The sequence below is a fragment of the Oikopleura dioica genome, chromosome PAR, assembly GCF_907165135.1.
Source record: "Oikopleura dioica chromosome PAR, OKI2018_I68_1.0, whole genome shotgun sequence".
Taxonomy (NCBI): Eukaryota; Metazoa; Chordata; class Appendicularia; order Copelata; family Oikopleuridae; genus Oikopleura; species Oikopleura dioica.
In genome coordinates this window covers 10,080,416-10,094,041 of record NC_137293.1, presented here as the reverse complement: position 1 = coordinate 10,094,041, position 13,626 = coordinate 10,080,416, and the positions used below count along the sequence as shown (strand labels likewise).

The window sequence follows — 13,626 nt, the reverse complement described above, 5'->3', positions numbered from 1 at the left end:
GATAATGGCTGCCGTCAGTTTAGACGAAATAATCGGTAACGTGCAGGAACAAAGAGTACACGTTGTTTTCAATAACAATCAATCTCTGTTTTGAAACATTATTTTTTACGAAAGATTTTAGTTCACAGCTTATCCTCCTTGATTTTCTTTTACACTTCTTCAAGATTTAGCTGTTTTCTAGCGCGCCTTTTTAGGAAAGTTTCTAATCAATTTCCCTTGATAATAGCTCTAAAATCACTGATCAAAACTCTTCTCCGTGTGAAACTAATCATTTTTCAATTTGAAAAGTCAGTTTCATACATTCAATGTCAATTCCGCGCAGCTCCTGATTAGATTATTCGAAACATGGACCCACTCTCAATCAGGGCGATAAATGGAAAGGAGCAGAAAATCAGAGTTTCGGTTTTTTTAACACCACGAGACTTGAACCGGTGGCTCTAATTAAAAGCGACAGATTTGACAGCTTCTGCTAATACTCCGCGCCTGTTGGGAAAACGGAGCCGAATTATTTTTAGAGGGAGTTTTTCACATTTATTTGGTAAGAGTTTGTTGATGAAATTGGGCGCGTGACATTTTCTGTATACAATAATACCGCGTCTTACGGTTTCTAACGTGTATCATGATCAAATTCAATAAACTTTAACCCATGTCAAGGTCTCGCCACTATTTAGCCCTTCAACAAGATGACTACTATTTAGAATCTAGTGTTGATTATAGCATCAATCATTCGCGTTCAAAGTTTAAACTTCGAACCTTGGTTGTTTAAGTTTAATCGTCTTCGTGATTTTAGAAGAAATTTCTTTACCTCAGCAAATTTTGATTTTTGAGGGGCATAACATATTTGGCAATAGTGAGGGTAAACCGGAAGCTGATCCCGCTACGGCGGTGGATGGTGTTGATTGGGGCCTTAATCAATTTCATTGCGAGTTTTGAAATCTGTGCTGGGTCAGATACAAGGTGCCACCACCTCCACCACCATGACTTTGCTGCGGCTCGCCGCTTTCAGTTCAACTGGCGCTTTCTGCTTCAACTTGCCATAATTTCATTTTTACACGGGCTCGTTCTTTGATAATTAATGCCCCAGCTATCCTTTCGCGCATAATTTTCATTATAGAGTTCAGAGAAAACTTTATCATTATATTAGGATGACTTTGTTTTGTCGGATGAGAATTTTATTTACAGATTATAAGAAACCAGAGCATAATCAAATGGTGAACTCGAGTCAAGAAAGGAAGCATCTAAAACAGGCAAAGGAAGAGCAGGATTGACAAAACCGGTCGACATCTCTTCGTGATCGAGGATATGCTCGATGAGGCGATCTCGGAAGGAGAAGGCGGTCGAGTTGCAGATGTAGCATTTCATGAAGCCGTAGTCGTTTCTTTCGTGGTTGAGGAGGTGGGCTTTCAATCCGCCAGGTTGAGCGTAGGAGCTTTCACAGCCGGGAATGATGCAAGGATGGCGGGAGTGTTTAGGCCGAATTCTTAGTTCGAAACGGGCTGTGATGCATTCAGCGCAGGGGCAGTATTTCGATTTCTTGACTGGAGCTTTCTTTTTCTTCTTCGCTTTGCCAGCGTTTGATTTCCTTTTATCGCTAACTTGGAAGGACTGAGTTGGAAACGGAGGGGAAGGAATTGAAGCAGGAGAAGAGCCGATGGAGTTTGAAACAAATTCTGGAGAAGAAAAGCAGGGCGACTTGGTAATGGTGATCGGCGTAGAGCAGACGAGAATCTTGAATCGTGGTACTGGAGTCATCTCTGCAGGAGGATATGGAGAAAATGCTGGAGATGAGTACGCAGCCGGAGAAGAATGTGCAGAGTGATACCCAGGGGACGATGGATGAGGAGGATAGTAGTTGTTTCCAGGAGAAGTTTCGCGAGTCAGAAGATTGGCGATTGTCTCAAGATCAGCAAGAAGGCCGTTAGTTGCAATGTTCTCAAACATTTTTGGTTTTTGTTTGTTTTTTTCTGATTACTTGGAAATTTCCGACGACTTATACTTCCTGGAAAAGCTGTCGGAAGCTTATGCATCTGGTACCCATCTTCTTGATCAGAGAGATCTTTAGATGACTCTGATGAGCCCCAGGTGGGCGAATCAAAAGCTAATTGATCTCCACTTTAGATGAGGAAATACAGATTTCGAGACTGGGCTAATAATGATGATAATTGAATTGATAATGGTCCCACTAGAATATTTCCATGTAAAGGTGCTTCGTTAATCGATCCCTTTTACGGTCTTTACTTGTCCAAAAATAATTCAAAAATATTTAGTATACTTGTTTAATGTTTTTGTCGCTGGCGTGCTCTAAACGACATTTTTCAAATTCATTTTTAGAGTGTTTTCGCGACGCTTTCTGGAATTAGAACATCATTTATTATGGGCAGCGCGTTGGGCAGTCCATATTTTAAATGAAAAAATCAGGAAATAGTGTTTAGTGTAAAGCGCGCCGTTTGATATGGTCTGCGTAACGAACGGAACATCGACAAGAAACATCATTCGACTTCTAAAATACCGTTTCCATGATGTCAACACAAGCACTCAATTCATGCTTACTTTTTGACGTATTTTATAACGTGGGAAATACGATTTTTAATCAGTTATTTTTTAATTTAAAGCTTTCTTTTTTATCTCTACTCTTGCCTTTTTGATGGAAATAATGAATTTTAGGTCAGCAATAATGCGATTTGTCTGTCACTCCCAAATTATAATATTTGCTGGAAAATTTCTGTTGGATTCGGTGAACAAGCACGCAGTCTGAAACCGGTGACTGAGACCTTGCGCCCGATTTGCTCGGCGGTTTCACGCCTTTCCAAGGCCGTGATTAGAATAATCAACTAAAACAATATATATGTGTCCCTGTGGCACTTCGAAAGCCGCATTTTAGCGATAATAGAACGACGCCTGAAATTGACAACTTGTTTTTCTCCGAAAATGTTTTTGGATGATCTGCTCTTTGTTCATTTTCGAGGAAATGAGCTTTTCTTTTGGAAAATTTTTGTAAAGAAGCCTGTATTTTCCTGCACAGTTTCCTTTTACTGGTTTTTACTTTATAAATTATATTATAGATCCATTATATTTAGAGAAAGTTTCCTAAAGACCACGAAATGAGTGTTCTCATCTTTTGTAATATCTACAGAGCGGATACTGTCCTTGAGATACATTAGCTCCTGTATAATTTATAAGTTACCTTTCTTTCATGAAAATTCCCGCAAAATATCATCTCAGAAATATCTTCGCAACATAAAAATGGTGATAAGAATAGTCCAAAGTAACTGACATGACTAAACATTAGAGAGCTTATCTAAAATAAGACCTATATTTATTATTCATTGTCAAATGTTGCCTTGTTGAACTTTTTGAAGCTCAAGAAAGCTCGCTCTGCATAAATCCCTAGGTAGCGCGCTGATGATAACGTGAGCTTGCAATTTCTAGGTGGCGCTGTTCAAATTCGGAGAGCTCCCGCCGAGTCCTCCGAAATTCATTCAATCAATTTGATAAACCAAGAAAGCTATTTCTAAGAAAATCGTCTCCGAAAAAACATCAAAAAGAAGAAAGAGAAAAGAACTTTTGCAAAAAAATGTGTCCGAAGAATGGAAAACCCGTCCCGTTCTATCTAAATGGGATCGAGACAGAAGAAGAACCGACCTTTGTTGACAGGCAATGGTTATTTACTTTAACGATTTTACCGATTTGAAAAGATTCTGATCACTTTGTCAATTATCAAAATACGTGTCCATATTATAACCAGGGATAGCTTTCACATATCATCTTCCACCGAAGACTCTGGATGCGGGGGCTCATCATCGTCCGATGTGGACATTGAAGAAATCGACGTAGAATCGACCTCGAATTCCTCGACCTCGTCTAACTCGCTCAAAAGCTGCAATTTCTCCATTTCAAATATTCTCAAGGAAGAAAAGCCCAAACAGACCCTCTCTCCCTTTACGAACCCAGTTTATTCGCAATTCCTCCCCATGTTCAACCCACTAGCGCTTTCTCTCCAAAACTTCCCCGTACATTCCCAAAGTCCCTTCCAAGTCCACATGCCTGCGCAACTCCCCCGAACCTTCCCTGAAATCAAGAAAGAACCCTGTATCGGTGGCAACAGCGAAAAATCTCTGAGCTGCGAGGTCTGTGGCAAAACTTTCAAACACCTGAGAATGCTCAATCGCCATCGACGCAATCACAGTCCCTACAAGAAGTACAAGTGCGAGTTCTGTGGCAAAGGATTCAACGACTCCTTTGACCTGAAGCGTCACGTTCGAACTCATACAGGCATTATTCAGAATTGTTTTTGTTTTCGTGTCTGTAACACAAATTTTCAGGGGTGAAGCCGTACAAGTGCAGTGAGTGCGATAAGTCGTTTACGCAGAGGTGCAGCTTGGAAAGCCATCTGGACAAGATCCACGGAGTCAAGCACAAGTTCAATTACAAGCAGAGGAGAGAGAAGATTTATGTCTGCGAGGATTGTGGACACTCGACTCATGATGTGAGGTGAGTATCTTTTCTCGACGGCGAACAAAGCATGAAAGCATGAAAATTATTTTTATTATCATTATTCAGAGAACACTACAAGCATTCAAGAGAGCATCAAGCTGCGCGAAACAATCTAAAAAGCCAAGTCCCAATTATGGCTTAATTGAGCTTATACTGCCGCAAAGATGAAAACTGCTGACAGCATCCGGCTGTAAAATGAAAGTATTTGCCATGGAGTGAATATTTTGATTCACGAATTCCATGAAGATAGCGAGCCGTGGTGTTACTTACTGTACATAAACGTTTAAATAAATTTTAAATATGAAATAACGCGTCCAATCCAGTTTTTTTTGGCAAGCGATGAAGAAGGATTGAGGCAATGACCTTTTCGATCATGTGTGAGTTGGCCTGGTGCGGCGGATGGACCGTAACTCTGTCACGATTTAGGTTGATCGAGCCCCGGCGTTGCCCGTAATTAGCAAATACCTCCCGGCCTCTTTGATATTTTTTATTTCCTAACCTCGTAAAAACCATCAAAGTACTTGAAAACGACCAGCTTGGGTGTTCATTTCCAGACTAGAGCACGAAAATGAAGCTGTAAGTATTATTTTCGTTTTTTCAATTTTTTTCGTAGCAAATTTTCAACCCTTTTTTCTAGCGCACCGAGCTTATTGGCGCTAGCCAGTGGCTATAGCCGGTACAATGCACCCAGCTTCAACCTTAGTAGAGGATCTCGACAGTTTGATGCTGACTTCTCTCAGTGGCTCAAAGCACCCCAGGGTGGCTACACACAAGCCTCATGCAAGTGTGAGATTGAGTGCACTCCTGACAACATTGACGAGATCTGCGGTGCCGATGTCGTTATTGCCATCGATATGACCAAGTGCGAAGACGCCGATGACCTCAAAAGATACACCTCCTTTGTCGACTCTGTCATCAACAACCTCGAGACCGAACTTGGCCTCGGTGGCGACAGATCTACTGCTCGAGTCTCAGTCGGTCTTTTCGGTGCTGAACTCGTCCCAGTCATGAAACTCAGCGAGTGGAATGTCGATATCGCTGATCTTGACAGCGCTAAACGAAGCTTTAACTCTGAGATGAGGAAGTTCACCGAGGGAGGCAGCTGGACTATCTTCAATGGTGCCCAGCTCGATTTCAACACTGCGTTTGACTTTGCTTTGGAGGAATTTGACCGGACCGCACGAAACCCAGGTATCGACCAGGAAATGAGCGATCTTGGCTTTGAATCCACCAAGCTCTTCGTCATCTTATCCGATGGAGTGGTCTCCCAGAACACCATGAATACTGCTGCCAAGCGTGACCTCGAATACGCAAAGACCGAGATCAACAGCCTCGGCGGTAAGATTGTCACTGTTACGCAATCTTCTAGCGATGACATCCGATGCCTCCACGGTCAATCCATGGGATGCCCTCACCGAGAGTTCCTCCTTGAAGTTGGTGATGTTTTTATTGATGGTGCCAACGGAGTAAAGGCTTCTCGAGAAGTCGCTGCGATTGTCAACAGCAAGAAGTGCATCAAGCGAGGAGAATGCAAGCCGTGCAACTGCGAGTGCGAGATGCCCCGAGGTCCAGCTGGTCCAGAAGGTAACCTTGGTTGCGATGGTCCAGAGGGTCCCTGTGGTGAGCCAGGTATCCCCGGCAAAGATGGTGTCAACGGTGTTCCCGGAGAGAAGGGTCCCCAAGGACCTCAGGGTCCAGAGGGTCCATGCGGTGAGCCTGGCTACCCTGGTGAGCGAGGTCCCCCTGGTGAGCCTGCAACTCGAGGCGGAGATGCTGAAGAGGGACCAGTTGGTCTCCCTGGCTGCAGAGGTGAAGCTGGTGATGAAGGAGAAGTCGGAGACAAAGGTGTTCCCGGCTGTGATGGTCCCGTTGGTGATACTGGTGATGTCGGTGAGAAGGGTGAAACTGGTGAAGCTGGACAACCCGGTCCCCCTGGTGATCTTCTCCTACGAATCGGACATGCTACAGAACTCCAGACACCAGAAAATGTTGCTGCTAACATCCGTGAGATCGTAAAAGAATGGCTTGCTGATGAAAAGAACCGTGAATCTATCCTTTGCATCACCGAATGCGAGCCTGGAAGCTCTTTGAAGGAGTTGCCAGCTGAAAAGGCTCCAGAATGCGGACCAAACGAACTTCTTGACGAAGATAAGTGCCGCGGCGACACAAGCAACTGTAACCCATGCGTTCCAAAGCCCGATCTTGATGCTTGCCAAGAGCCTTTGGATATCATCTTCATGGTTGATGGTTCTGACAGTATCCGAGAAGAGGATTGGCCAAAGGTCAGCGACTGGATTTCAAAGTTGATGGAAATGATCAAACCAACTGAGCGAGCTCAGGATACCGCTGTTCTCTACCAGCAATACTCCGACTCTGCCGATTTCCCTCCATCCATCTTCGAGACGATCAAGTCAAAGACCGACCCCAACTCTGCCCAGTTCTTCTACGACGATTTGATGGACCGAATCCGAAACGAACGACAGCGATCATCTTCCACTCATACTTACCACGCCCTCGATCAGATCAACAAAGCTCTTTCCAACAACCTCAGAAGTACCGAAAACGGGCTCAACTTCCGACAGAATGGTTTCGATGAAATCACAACTATCCTTATCCATTTAACCGATGGTATGGCCCGAGATCCTGAAAACCGAAAACAAGCCGTCATTGATCAGCTCATCCAACGTGTTGACAGTAAGACATTCATCAACAATTTCATTTTCTTAATAAAAATCCTAGTTCGAGCCGCTGTTGCAGTAGGAGAATCAATCCACAGTTCTTTCAAGAACCAGCTCCTCGAAATGGCCGCTGATGAGGACCACATCTTCGAGTACCAAGACTACAGCAAACTCGGAGACTTCGCTCATGAGATCATCGAACTTATCAAGCAAGATTGCCAGGCGCTCAATTCCGACTCAATCTTCCCTCAGCGACGAAGCCAGCTTCCGGTCGGACGAGTGTTTGAGCACGTAAGTGATTTCATTTTACTATCTTTATTAATGGGTCTCTTCGACAACAAACTATTTACGATGCTCATTCTTCATTTTAGATGGACTCCAGCTCTTCGTTCTCATTCGAAGACGATTTGATGAGCCAGGACTTCCTCTCCTACGACAAATACCTTCCACGAAACGACAACCGTCACCGAAACTAATTTCAATTTCACTTTACCAATAAAAATAAGCTTTTGCCAGCATTTCCAATAAATTCGATGCTTGAGAAAAAAAAACTTTCAGCGTCTTTCACCTAAATTTCCAGTGTTTTGCAAGATAAATTTATACGACTTCGAGACTTTGAAGATTCTTAAGATTTTTGACTGAATCTTTTTCTGCCTATTACCGGTAGCTCACTGTCGAATTGATTATCAAAAAACGCCAAAAAACTAAAAAGCAAGCATCACCTATGAAACAAATGCTGGTGCAGGGACAATACTGTCAGTTGTTCAGAACAAATTATTTAACGTACCCCCCCCCCTAGCTCGCTCACATTTTGTGAGCATTTTTCCCTTGCTCGCTTAGTTAAATTTTATCAAAGTCCCCTTGCTCGCTCTCATTCTTGTTTCAGCGCGCTCCATTAGTCGCCATCCTTCTTTTTACCTCGCGCGCCCTTGTTCGCTCCTCCTCACCCATTTATCCCTTATTCGCCGCGAGACCGCCAAAGCCTAGCTCGGCTTGGGTCGCTCTTATAGCTCTTACTGTACTTTCGACTCAAGCTTTTCATAGGGAACTATATTTTCATTTTCATGAATATTTTGACAGTAACTAAACTTCATTTCCTCTTTTTAAAGCGTCCAGTTAAATTTTTATATCTTGTAGCAACGCTGTATTATGCCGTAAACTTGATAGTTTGACTTTATATGTACATTTATACTCAAAATAGTCGAATCTTCATGTTGACACTGGTTCCAGAGTTGCAAATTTGCTGAGCTGAGTGAGCTGAGCAGTCGCTCAGCTCAGTGATTTTGGAAAATGATCTGATCTGCTCAGCTCAGCTCAGACAATTTTCACTCAGCTCAGCTCAGCTCCATTATTTTCGAACATGATCTGTTCTGCTCAGCTCAGCTCAGCTCAGACGATTATCACTTAGCTAAGCTCAGCTCAGCTCAATGATTTAAATACAATTTTACTACCAAAAAACAGTAAAAAACAGCTCAGCTCAGCTCTAATTAGGGTCCGCTCAGCTCAGCTCAGCTCAACTCTCTTAAGCAAAAGGTCTGCTCAGCTCAGCTCAGCTCAATGACCTCTGAAAAAGGCCAGCTCAGCTCAGAAACCTCCGAAGTAGGCCAGCTCAGCTCAGCTCAGCTCAGAGAAATTTTTTCGCAGGTCAGCTCAGCTCGGAAAAATTAATCAAAATTTGCAACTCTCGAGGAAAATGGCATTTGATTTTTTATAAAAACAGTCTCAAAGTTTCAATCCATGTATTTCGAGTACTTATGTTTACTTAAAATGGAGTGTCCAAATTTCTTCTTATTAAAAAGATATAAAAATTTGACAAAATGGACGTGAAAGAGCATAAAAAAATAAGTTTGCTTAGAAAAAATCATGAAAATCGAATTTTAAGACCATTCTACGAGTTAAAAAGCCTTTTAAAAGTGAAAAAGAAAATGAGCTACGCGTTATAAAGCGTTCTCGCGGGGCTTCAGGAGCGAACAAGGGATAAATGACGGAGAAAGGCGGGCGAGCAAAGGTGCGCCGTCGAAACCAAGGAGGGCGAACAAGGGGTCGTAGGATGCAAAAGAAGAAAAGCGACCAACGGATCTTGGTAACAAAAAGCGAGCGACCAAGGGGGGTCTTGTTGGAGTTTAACTAAGCGAAAAAGGGAAAAATGTTCACAAAATGTGAGCGAGCTAGGGGGGGGGGGTACGTTATTCCATTACGAACTTAGGATGAGCATTTAGACGTAATAGGTACTTTCTTCTATTCAAAGCATTCATTATTAAACACGCATTTTGGAATGATAATTCTTTCAAAACTAGGTCAGCAGATGAAACATCAGTATGAACTTGTAAATTAACAGGATGTCTGCCATATTTCGTCGAAATAAGAGCTTCAAACAACGGAGTTTCTGACAAATGATTATCGAAATGCAAATATCCTTTATTTTATTTTCGGGCATAACTGGAGCATTTATCTTCAGTGGCTTTTACGATGCAATTTGCTGCAAAAAAGGCAGGAGAGGATATTTAATAAGCACGTGATTATATGATTCTAGCGTACCGCGAGCGATACCCATCAGACTGTACCCCACTGAAGCTTACTTACTGTCACCAACCTAGAACTGATGTTGATAATTTCTATTGAATAAAACAACATATTGTTTATTGTAAACAAAATGAACTGGAAACGGCAGATTTCGGGGAAAATCAGATTTTAGGTGGTTCATTCTTTCCAACGGGTTTTCTGAGTCACTCGAGCGCTCATTGGCTGATTCGCTTTTCGATTGGAAGCGGGCGTTATTTTCAAGCGCCTTTTTCAGCGCGCAAACTTGACGACACACCGATTTTTATAAAAGTAAAAACGGCACCAGCAAAAATATGCAGGCGGAAAACAAAGAGAACGCAGATCCAACTACGAGTGAAAAGAAAGAGACAAGAGATGAGTGGTCGCTAGCGAAATTTGACATTGGAAAGCCACTTGGCAAAGGAAAATTCGGATCCGGTAAAAATTCAGTTCTAACTTTTGTTGCAGTAGGATAATAAACAATTGTAGTTTATTTGGCTCGAACAAAGAAGGAACATTACATCGTGGCCGTGAAAATTCTCTTCAAGGTAACTTTTCCTAGGAATATCTTCAAAAACCACTCATTTTCTCAGTCGCAACTGGTCAACGGAGGGGTAGAATCGCAGCTGCGAAGAGAAATCGAAATCCAGTCGCATTTGCGTCATCCCCACATTTTGCGACTTTTCGGCTGGTTCCATGATGAAAAGAAGATCTTCCTCGTCCTCGAATACGCAGCTCAAGGTAAAGAAAAAACCATTCTAGTGCTTATTCTATAGCTAGAATAGTTTGTAATAGAAAAGTTCAGTTCAAATTCAATATTCATGCATTTTACAGTTTTATATCTTTCTGAACGAAAAAAGAGCCCTAGAAAACCAAGTACAGTCAGGTCTTGCAATTACGCGGTTTTTATTTTTGGGATTTTCGCCAAAAACCACGTAATTGCAAGCCCTAAAATGCACTAAATAGTGCAAATTGTGTATCGGATTTTCCCCAAAAACCGCGCAATTGCAGGTCGCGCAATTGCAAGACCTGACTGTACCCAGAGTTCAAAAATTTTCGGCTCCCGGGCAGGGGAGCGGCGGCCGGCCGGGCGCGGGCACGCTGCCCGCCTGCGCCCCCGGGCCTCGCGGCCTCAAGCGCCCGAGCCAGTCAGGGCCGCGGCCAGTTTTTATGATTACACCGTGCCCGCCTGAGCCCCCGGGCCTCGCGGCCTCAGGCGCCCGAGCCCGTCAGGGCCGCGGCCAGTTTTCGTAAAAGAAGAAGAAATTTTCGCCGAAAACTTTGAAAATTTAAATAAAAATTGAGACTTTTTTCGGTAACCCGTAAAAGAATTTTCTTCGAGAAAGACTCCAAAAATTGGCTCAAAATTTGGTCTAAAATCAAGATTCTCGCGAATTTCCGTACTTTTTTACCATTTTCGCTTATTTTTTGACGGCAAACTTATTCAAGTCATCGAATTGAAGCTGAAAATACCGATTGAAAGTAGGTCCCTCTGTGCTCGCGGGCGCGGCCGGGCGCGAGCAGGAGGGCAAGGGCCCGCGCCCGCGTGAGCCCGCGGGCACCTTCAATTTTTTGCCCGCGCCCGCGTAAGCCCGCGGGCACCTTCAGTTTCGGGCCCGTGCCCACCTGAGCCCCCGAGCTTCATCAATTTTGTGCCCGCGCCCGCCTGAGCCCCGACCATTTTTCCATTCCGAGCCCGCGCCCGCCTGTGCCCGGGCAAATCGCGGGGTTTTTGAACTCTGACTGTACCTACTTTGCTTGAATTCTTCCTTTCCAAAATTGTTAATGATAAGTGGTACTTTACTTTTATATTTCAGGCGAACTCTACAAAGAGCTGATGAAGAAGGGCAAGCTGAGTGAGTTCCGAACTGCCACAATCACGCACGAAGTGTCGGACGCGCTCAAGTACTGTCACGCGAACAAGATCATCCACAGAGACTTGAAGCCGGAAAACGTCCTCATCGGTCTCCAGGGCGAGGCCAAGCTCGCCGATTTTGGCTGGTCAGTTCGCACGCCCAGTAGACGACGAGAGGTAAAGAAAAGAAAGTAAAAAATTCAGTCTAAAAGATTTTCAGACCATGTGCGGCACTTTGGACTACTTGCCGCCAGAGATGGTTGAGCAGACCGACTACGACTTCACCGTCGATAACTGGACAGTCGGAGTCCTCTGCTACGAGCTGCTAACTGGAAGGCCCCCATTCGAGCACGACGATAAGAACGTGACTTATCAGCGAATTGTGAACACGCAATTCAGCTTTCCAAGTTTCGTCAAGGAAGGCGCTCGTGATTTGATCACGGTAAGAAAGGGCATTTTTTCTCTTTTCCTAACTATTGGTTCCAGCGATTGTTGCAATACAGAGGCAAGAATCGAATTCCCCTGGACCAGCTGCAGCGACACGCTTGGATCCGTGAGCATGCTGTCCCTCACCGATGGACTAAAGATCACTTCCCAGTCCGCGGGTACCCAAACTACGCCGACCAGCCGGAGAACTGAGTCTGGAAGCACCGTACCAACACTAGCACCACTTTCAACTGTTCAAATTTTACTTTTCACATTCCGGCAACAATTTATTCTCACCCTGCCCTACCGATTTTATTAAACACTATTCAAAATAAAACTCATCAATGATGACATTTTTAACTTGACCAGAATCGTTTATTTGCAAATTTTAAGCATGGGCGGTAACGGGAGAGACGTTTGTATTTTCCACGGTTCTGATCGTCTTCTGTCAGCAGTTTTTACCGGAAATGGGAAATTCTGCGCTACGGGAGGGGATGGACGACTCGCTACAGTTTGGGACACCTCTTGTGGCGAAGCAATTATGAAAATGCCCCCACATCTGAGTCCAGTTACCAAACTCGCGTTCAACAGCACAAATACTCTTCTCGCGTCTGGAGATGCTGACGGTCTTGTCAAAATCTGGGATTTGAAGGAAGCTCGACTAATGCGCAATCTCGAGGGACATCGCCTCGGAATTACATGTCTGGCGTTTTATCCAAACGAAGAAACAGTCGTTTGCGCTAGCGGGAGCAAAGATGGCAGGCTCCGACTATGGGACATCAAGCGCAAGGGCTTCTTTCGAACATTCGGGCGAAAAGGAGGAGCTGTCATTCTAAGCTGCGCCTTTTCTCCTGATGGTAGGTTGATTGCAGTCGCAGATGAGGAGAGTATCAAAGTCTACGATGTGAATTCTGAGGGAGCTCCGCTCGTAAATTTATCTTGTCAGAATCCTGGAAATGTTCAATTTCACCAACGAGAAATGATCATGGTTTATTCGACCTTTTCTGGTGGAGTCATTCCTGGCAATTCTTGCGTCAATATCTTCGACTTAGAAACGAAAGAAACAACGTCAAGCGTAATCAGTCCAAGCCGCGTCGAGTCGATAGCCTTCCATCCCGTAAAACCAGTGTGCTTTGCGCTGACAGAAGACGGATTAAAAGTTGTCGGGCTCGAGTCCAACCGCATCTACGATTCAGTTAATTCTCCTTTCCGACGCGTACACAGTGCATTCGCTCTTGAGAGCGAACTCCTCGTGATTTGTGATGACGCAAAAGCGCCGGGAAAATTAATGCAATTCGACATCATGAAACTTTGCTTGGAGCAGCCTGATACGCCGCAAACTGCTGGATCGTCGAGGGGTATTTTCGAGCAATCGAGGCCTGGGACGATGGAAAGTATGTACAACGTGGACTCGCCGTTCTCCGATGACGCTACTGGTGCCAAAATCGAAATAAAGGATATGCAGAAGTTCGCTGCGTTGTTCGACAAAAAAGCAAATGTAAAAACAGCTGGAGAAACATATGTTGTCCCACCAAGACAAGGAGATTTTAAGAATTTACCGAAAGTGTCAAAAAGGAACGGATAAAATTTAGACCTCATTATCTTTTGCGTTCTCTTCTATGTTATCAAGTA

At 44.0% G+C, this 13,626-nt stretch overlaps 4 protein-coding genes across 4 annotated transcripts; all 4 read left to right on the top strand.

Annotated features, from left to right (window-relative positions):
- Positions 1–3,495: 3,495 nt before the first annotated feature.
- LOC145702305 (putative transcription factor Ovo-like 1) lies at positions 3,496–4,797 on the top strand. The gene is made up of 4 exons (XM_081779522.1): positions 3,496–3,654; positions 3,752–4,272; positions 4,323–4,491; positions 4,561–4,797. Exons 1-4 carry the CDS (start codon positions 3,575–3,577, stop codon positions 4,634–4,636), a joined length of 846 nt encoding a protein of 281 aa, XP_081635648.1. The 5' UTR covers positions 3,496–3,574; the 3' UTR covers positions 4,637–4,797.
- Positions 4,798–5,062: 265 nt separating this feature from the next.
- Positions 5,063–7,699, top strand: LOC145701736 (uncharacterized). Its single transcript, XM_081778953.1, has 4 exons — positions 5,063–5,070; positions 5,132–7,188; positions 7,234–7,463; positions 7,544–7,699. Exons 1-4 carry the CDS (start codon positions 5,063–5,065, stop codon positions 7,646–7,648), a joined length of 2,400 nt encoding a protein of 799 aa, XP_081635079.1. The 3' UTR covers positions 7,649–7,699.
- Positions 7,700–9,962: 2,263 nt separating this feature from the next.
- LOC145703110 (aurora kinase C-like) lies at positions 9,963–12,359 on the top strand. Its single transcript, XM_081780422.1, has 6 exons — positions 9,963–10,151; positions 10,203–10,261; positions 10,307–10,454; positions 11,531–11,745; positions 11,789–12,010; positions 12,055–12,359. Exons 1-6 carry the CDS (start codon positions 10,028–10,030, stop codon positions 12,205–12,207), a joined length of 921 nt encoding a protein of 306 aa, XP_081636548.1. The 5' UTR covers positions 9,963–10,027; the 3' UTR covers positions 12,208–12,359.
- Positions 12,360–12,388: 29 nt separating this feature from the next.
- LOC145705591 (small ribosomal subunit protein RACK1-like) lies at positions 12,389–13,607 on the top strand. Its single transcript, XM_081783075.1, has one exon. The coding sequence runs from the start codon at positions 12,389–12,391 to the stop codon at positions 13,577–13,579; it is 1,191 nt and encodes a 396-aa protein (XP_081639201.1). The 3' UTR covers positions 13,580–13,607.
- The last annotated feature ends 19 nt before the right edge of the window (positions 13,608–13,626 follow it).

Excerpts from the sequence above, each read along its gene's own strand:
- LOC145702305 (XM_081779522.1), top strand. The coding sequence starts at position 3,575 with ATGTGTCCGAAGAATGGAAAACCCGTCCCGTTCTATCTAAATGGGATC. Across the intron at positions 3,655-3,751 it reads GAACCGACCTTTGTTGACAG|CTTTCACATATCATCTTCCA; the intron begins GCAATGGTTATT and ends AACCAGGGATAG. Across the intron at positions 4,273-4,322 it reads TCACGTTCGAACTCATACAG|GGGTGAAGCCGTACAAGTGC; the intron begins GCATTATTCAGA and ends ACAAATTTTCAG.
- LOC145701736 (XM_081778953.1), top strand. Across the intron at positions 7,189-7,233 it reads GCTCATCCAACGTGTTGACA|TTCGAGCCGCTGTTGCAGTA; the intron begins GTAAGACATTCA and ends TAAAAATCCTAG. Across the intron at positions 7,464-7,543 it reads TCGGACGAGTGTTTGAGCAC|ATGGACTCCAGCTCTTCGTT; the intron begins GTAAGTGATTTC and ends TCTTCATTTTAG.
- LOC145703110 (XM_081780422.1), top strand. The coding sequence starts at position 10,028 with ATGCAGGCGGAAAACAAAGAGAACGCAGATCCAACTACGAGTGAAAAG. Across the intron at positions 11,746-11,788 it reads CGCCCAGTAGACGACGAGAG|ACCATGTGCGGCACTTTGGA; the intron begins GTAAAGAAAAGA and ends AAAGATTTTCAG. Across the intron at positions 12,011-12,054 it reads GCGCTCGTGATTTGATCACG|CGATTGTTGCAATACAGAGG; the intron begins GTAAGAAAGGGC and ends TATTGGTTCCAG.
- LOC145705591 (XM_081783075.1), top strand. The coding sequence starts at position 12,389 with ATGGGCGGTAACGGGAGAGACGTTTGTATTTTCCACGGTTCTGATCGT.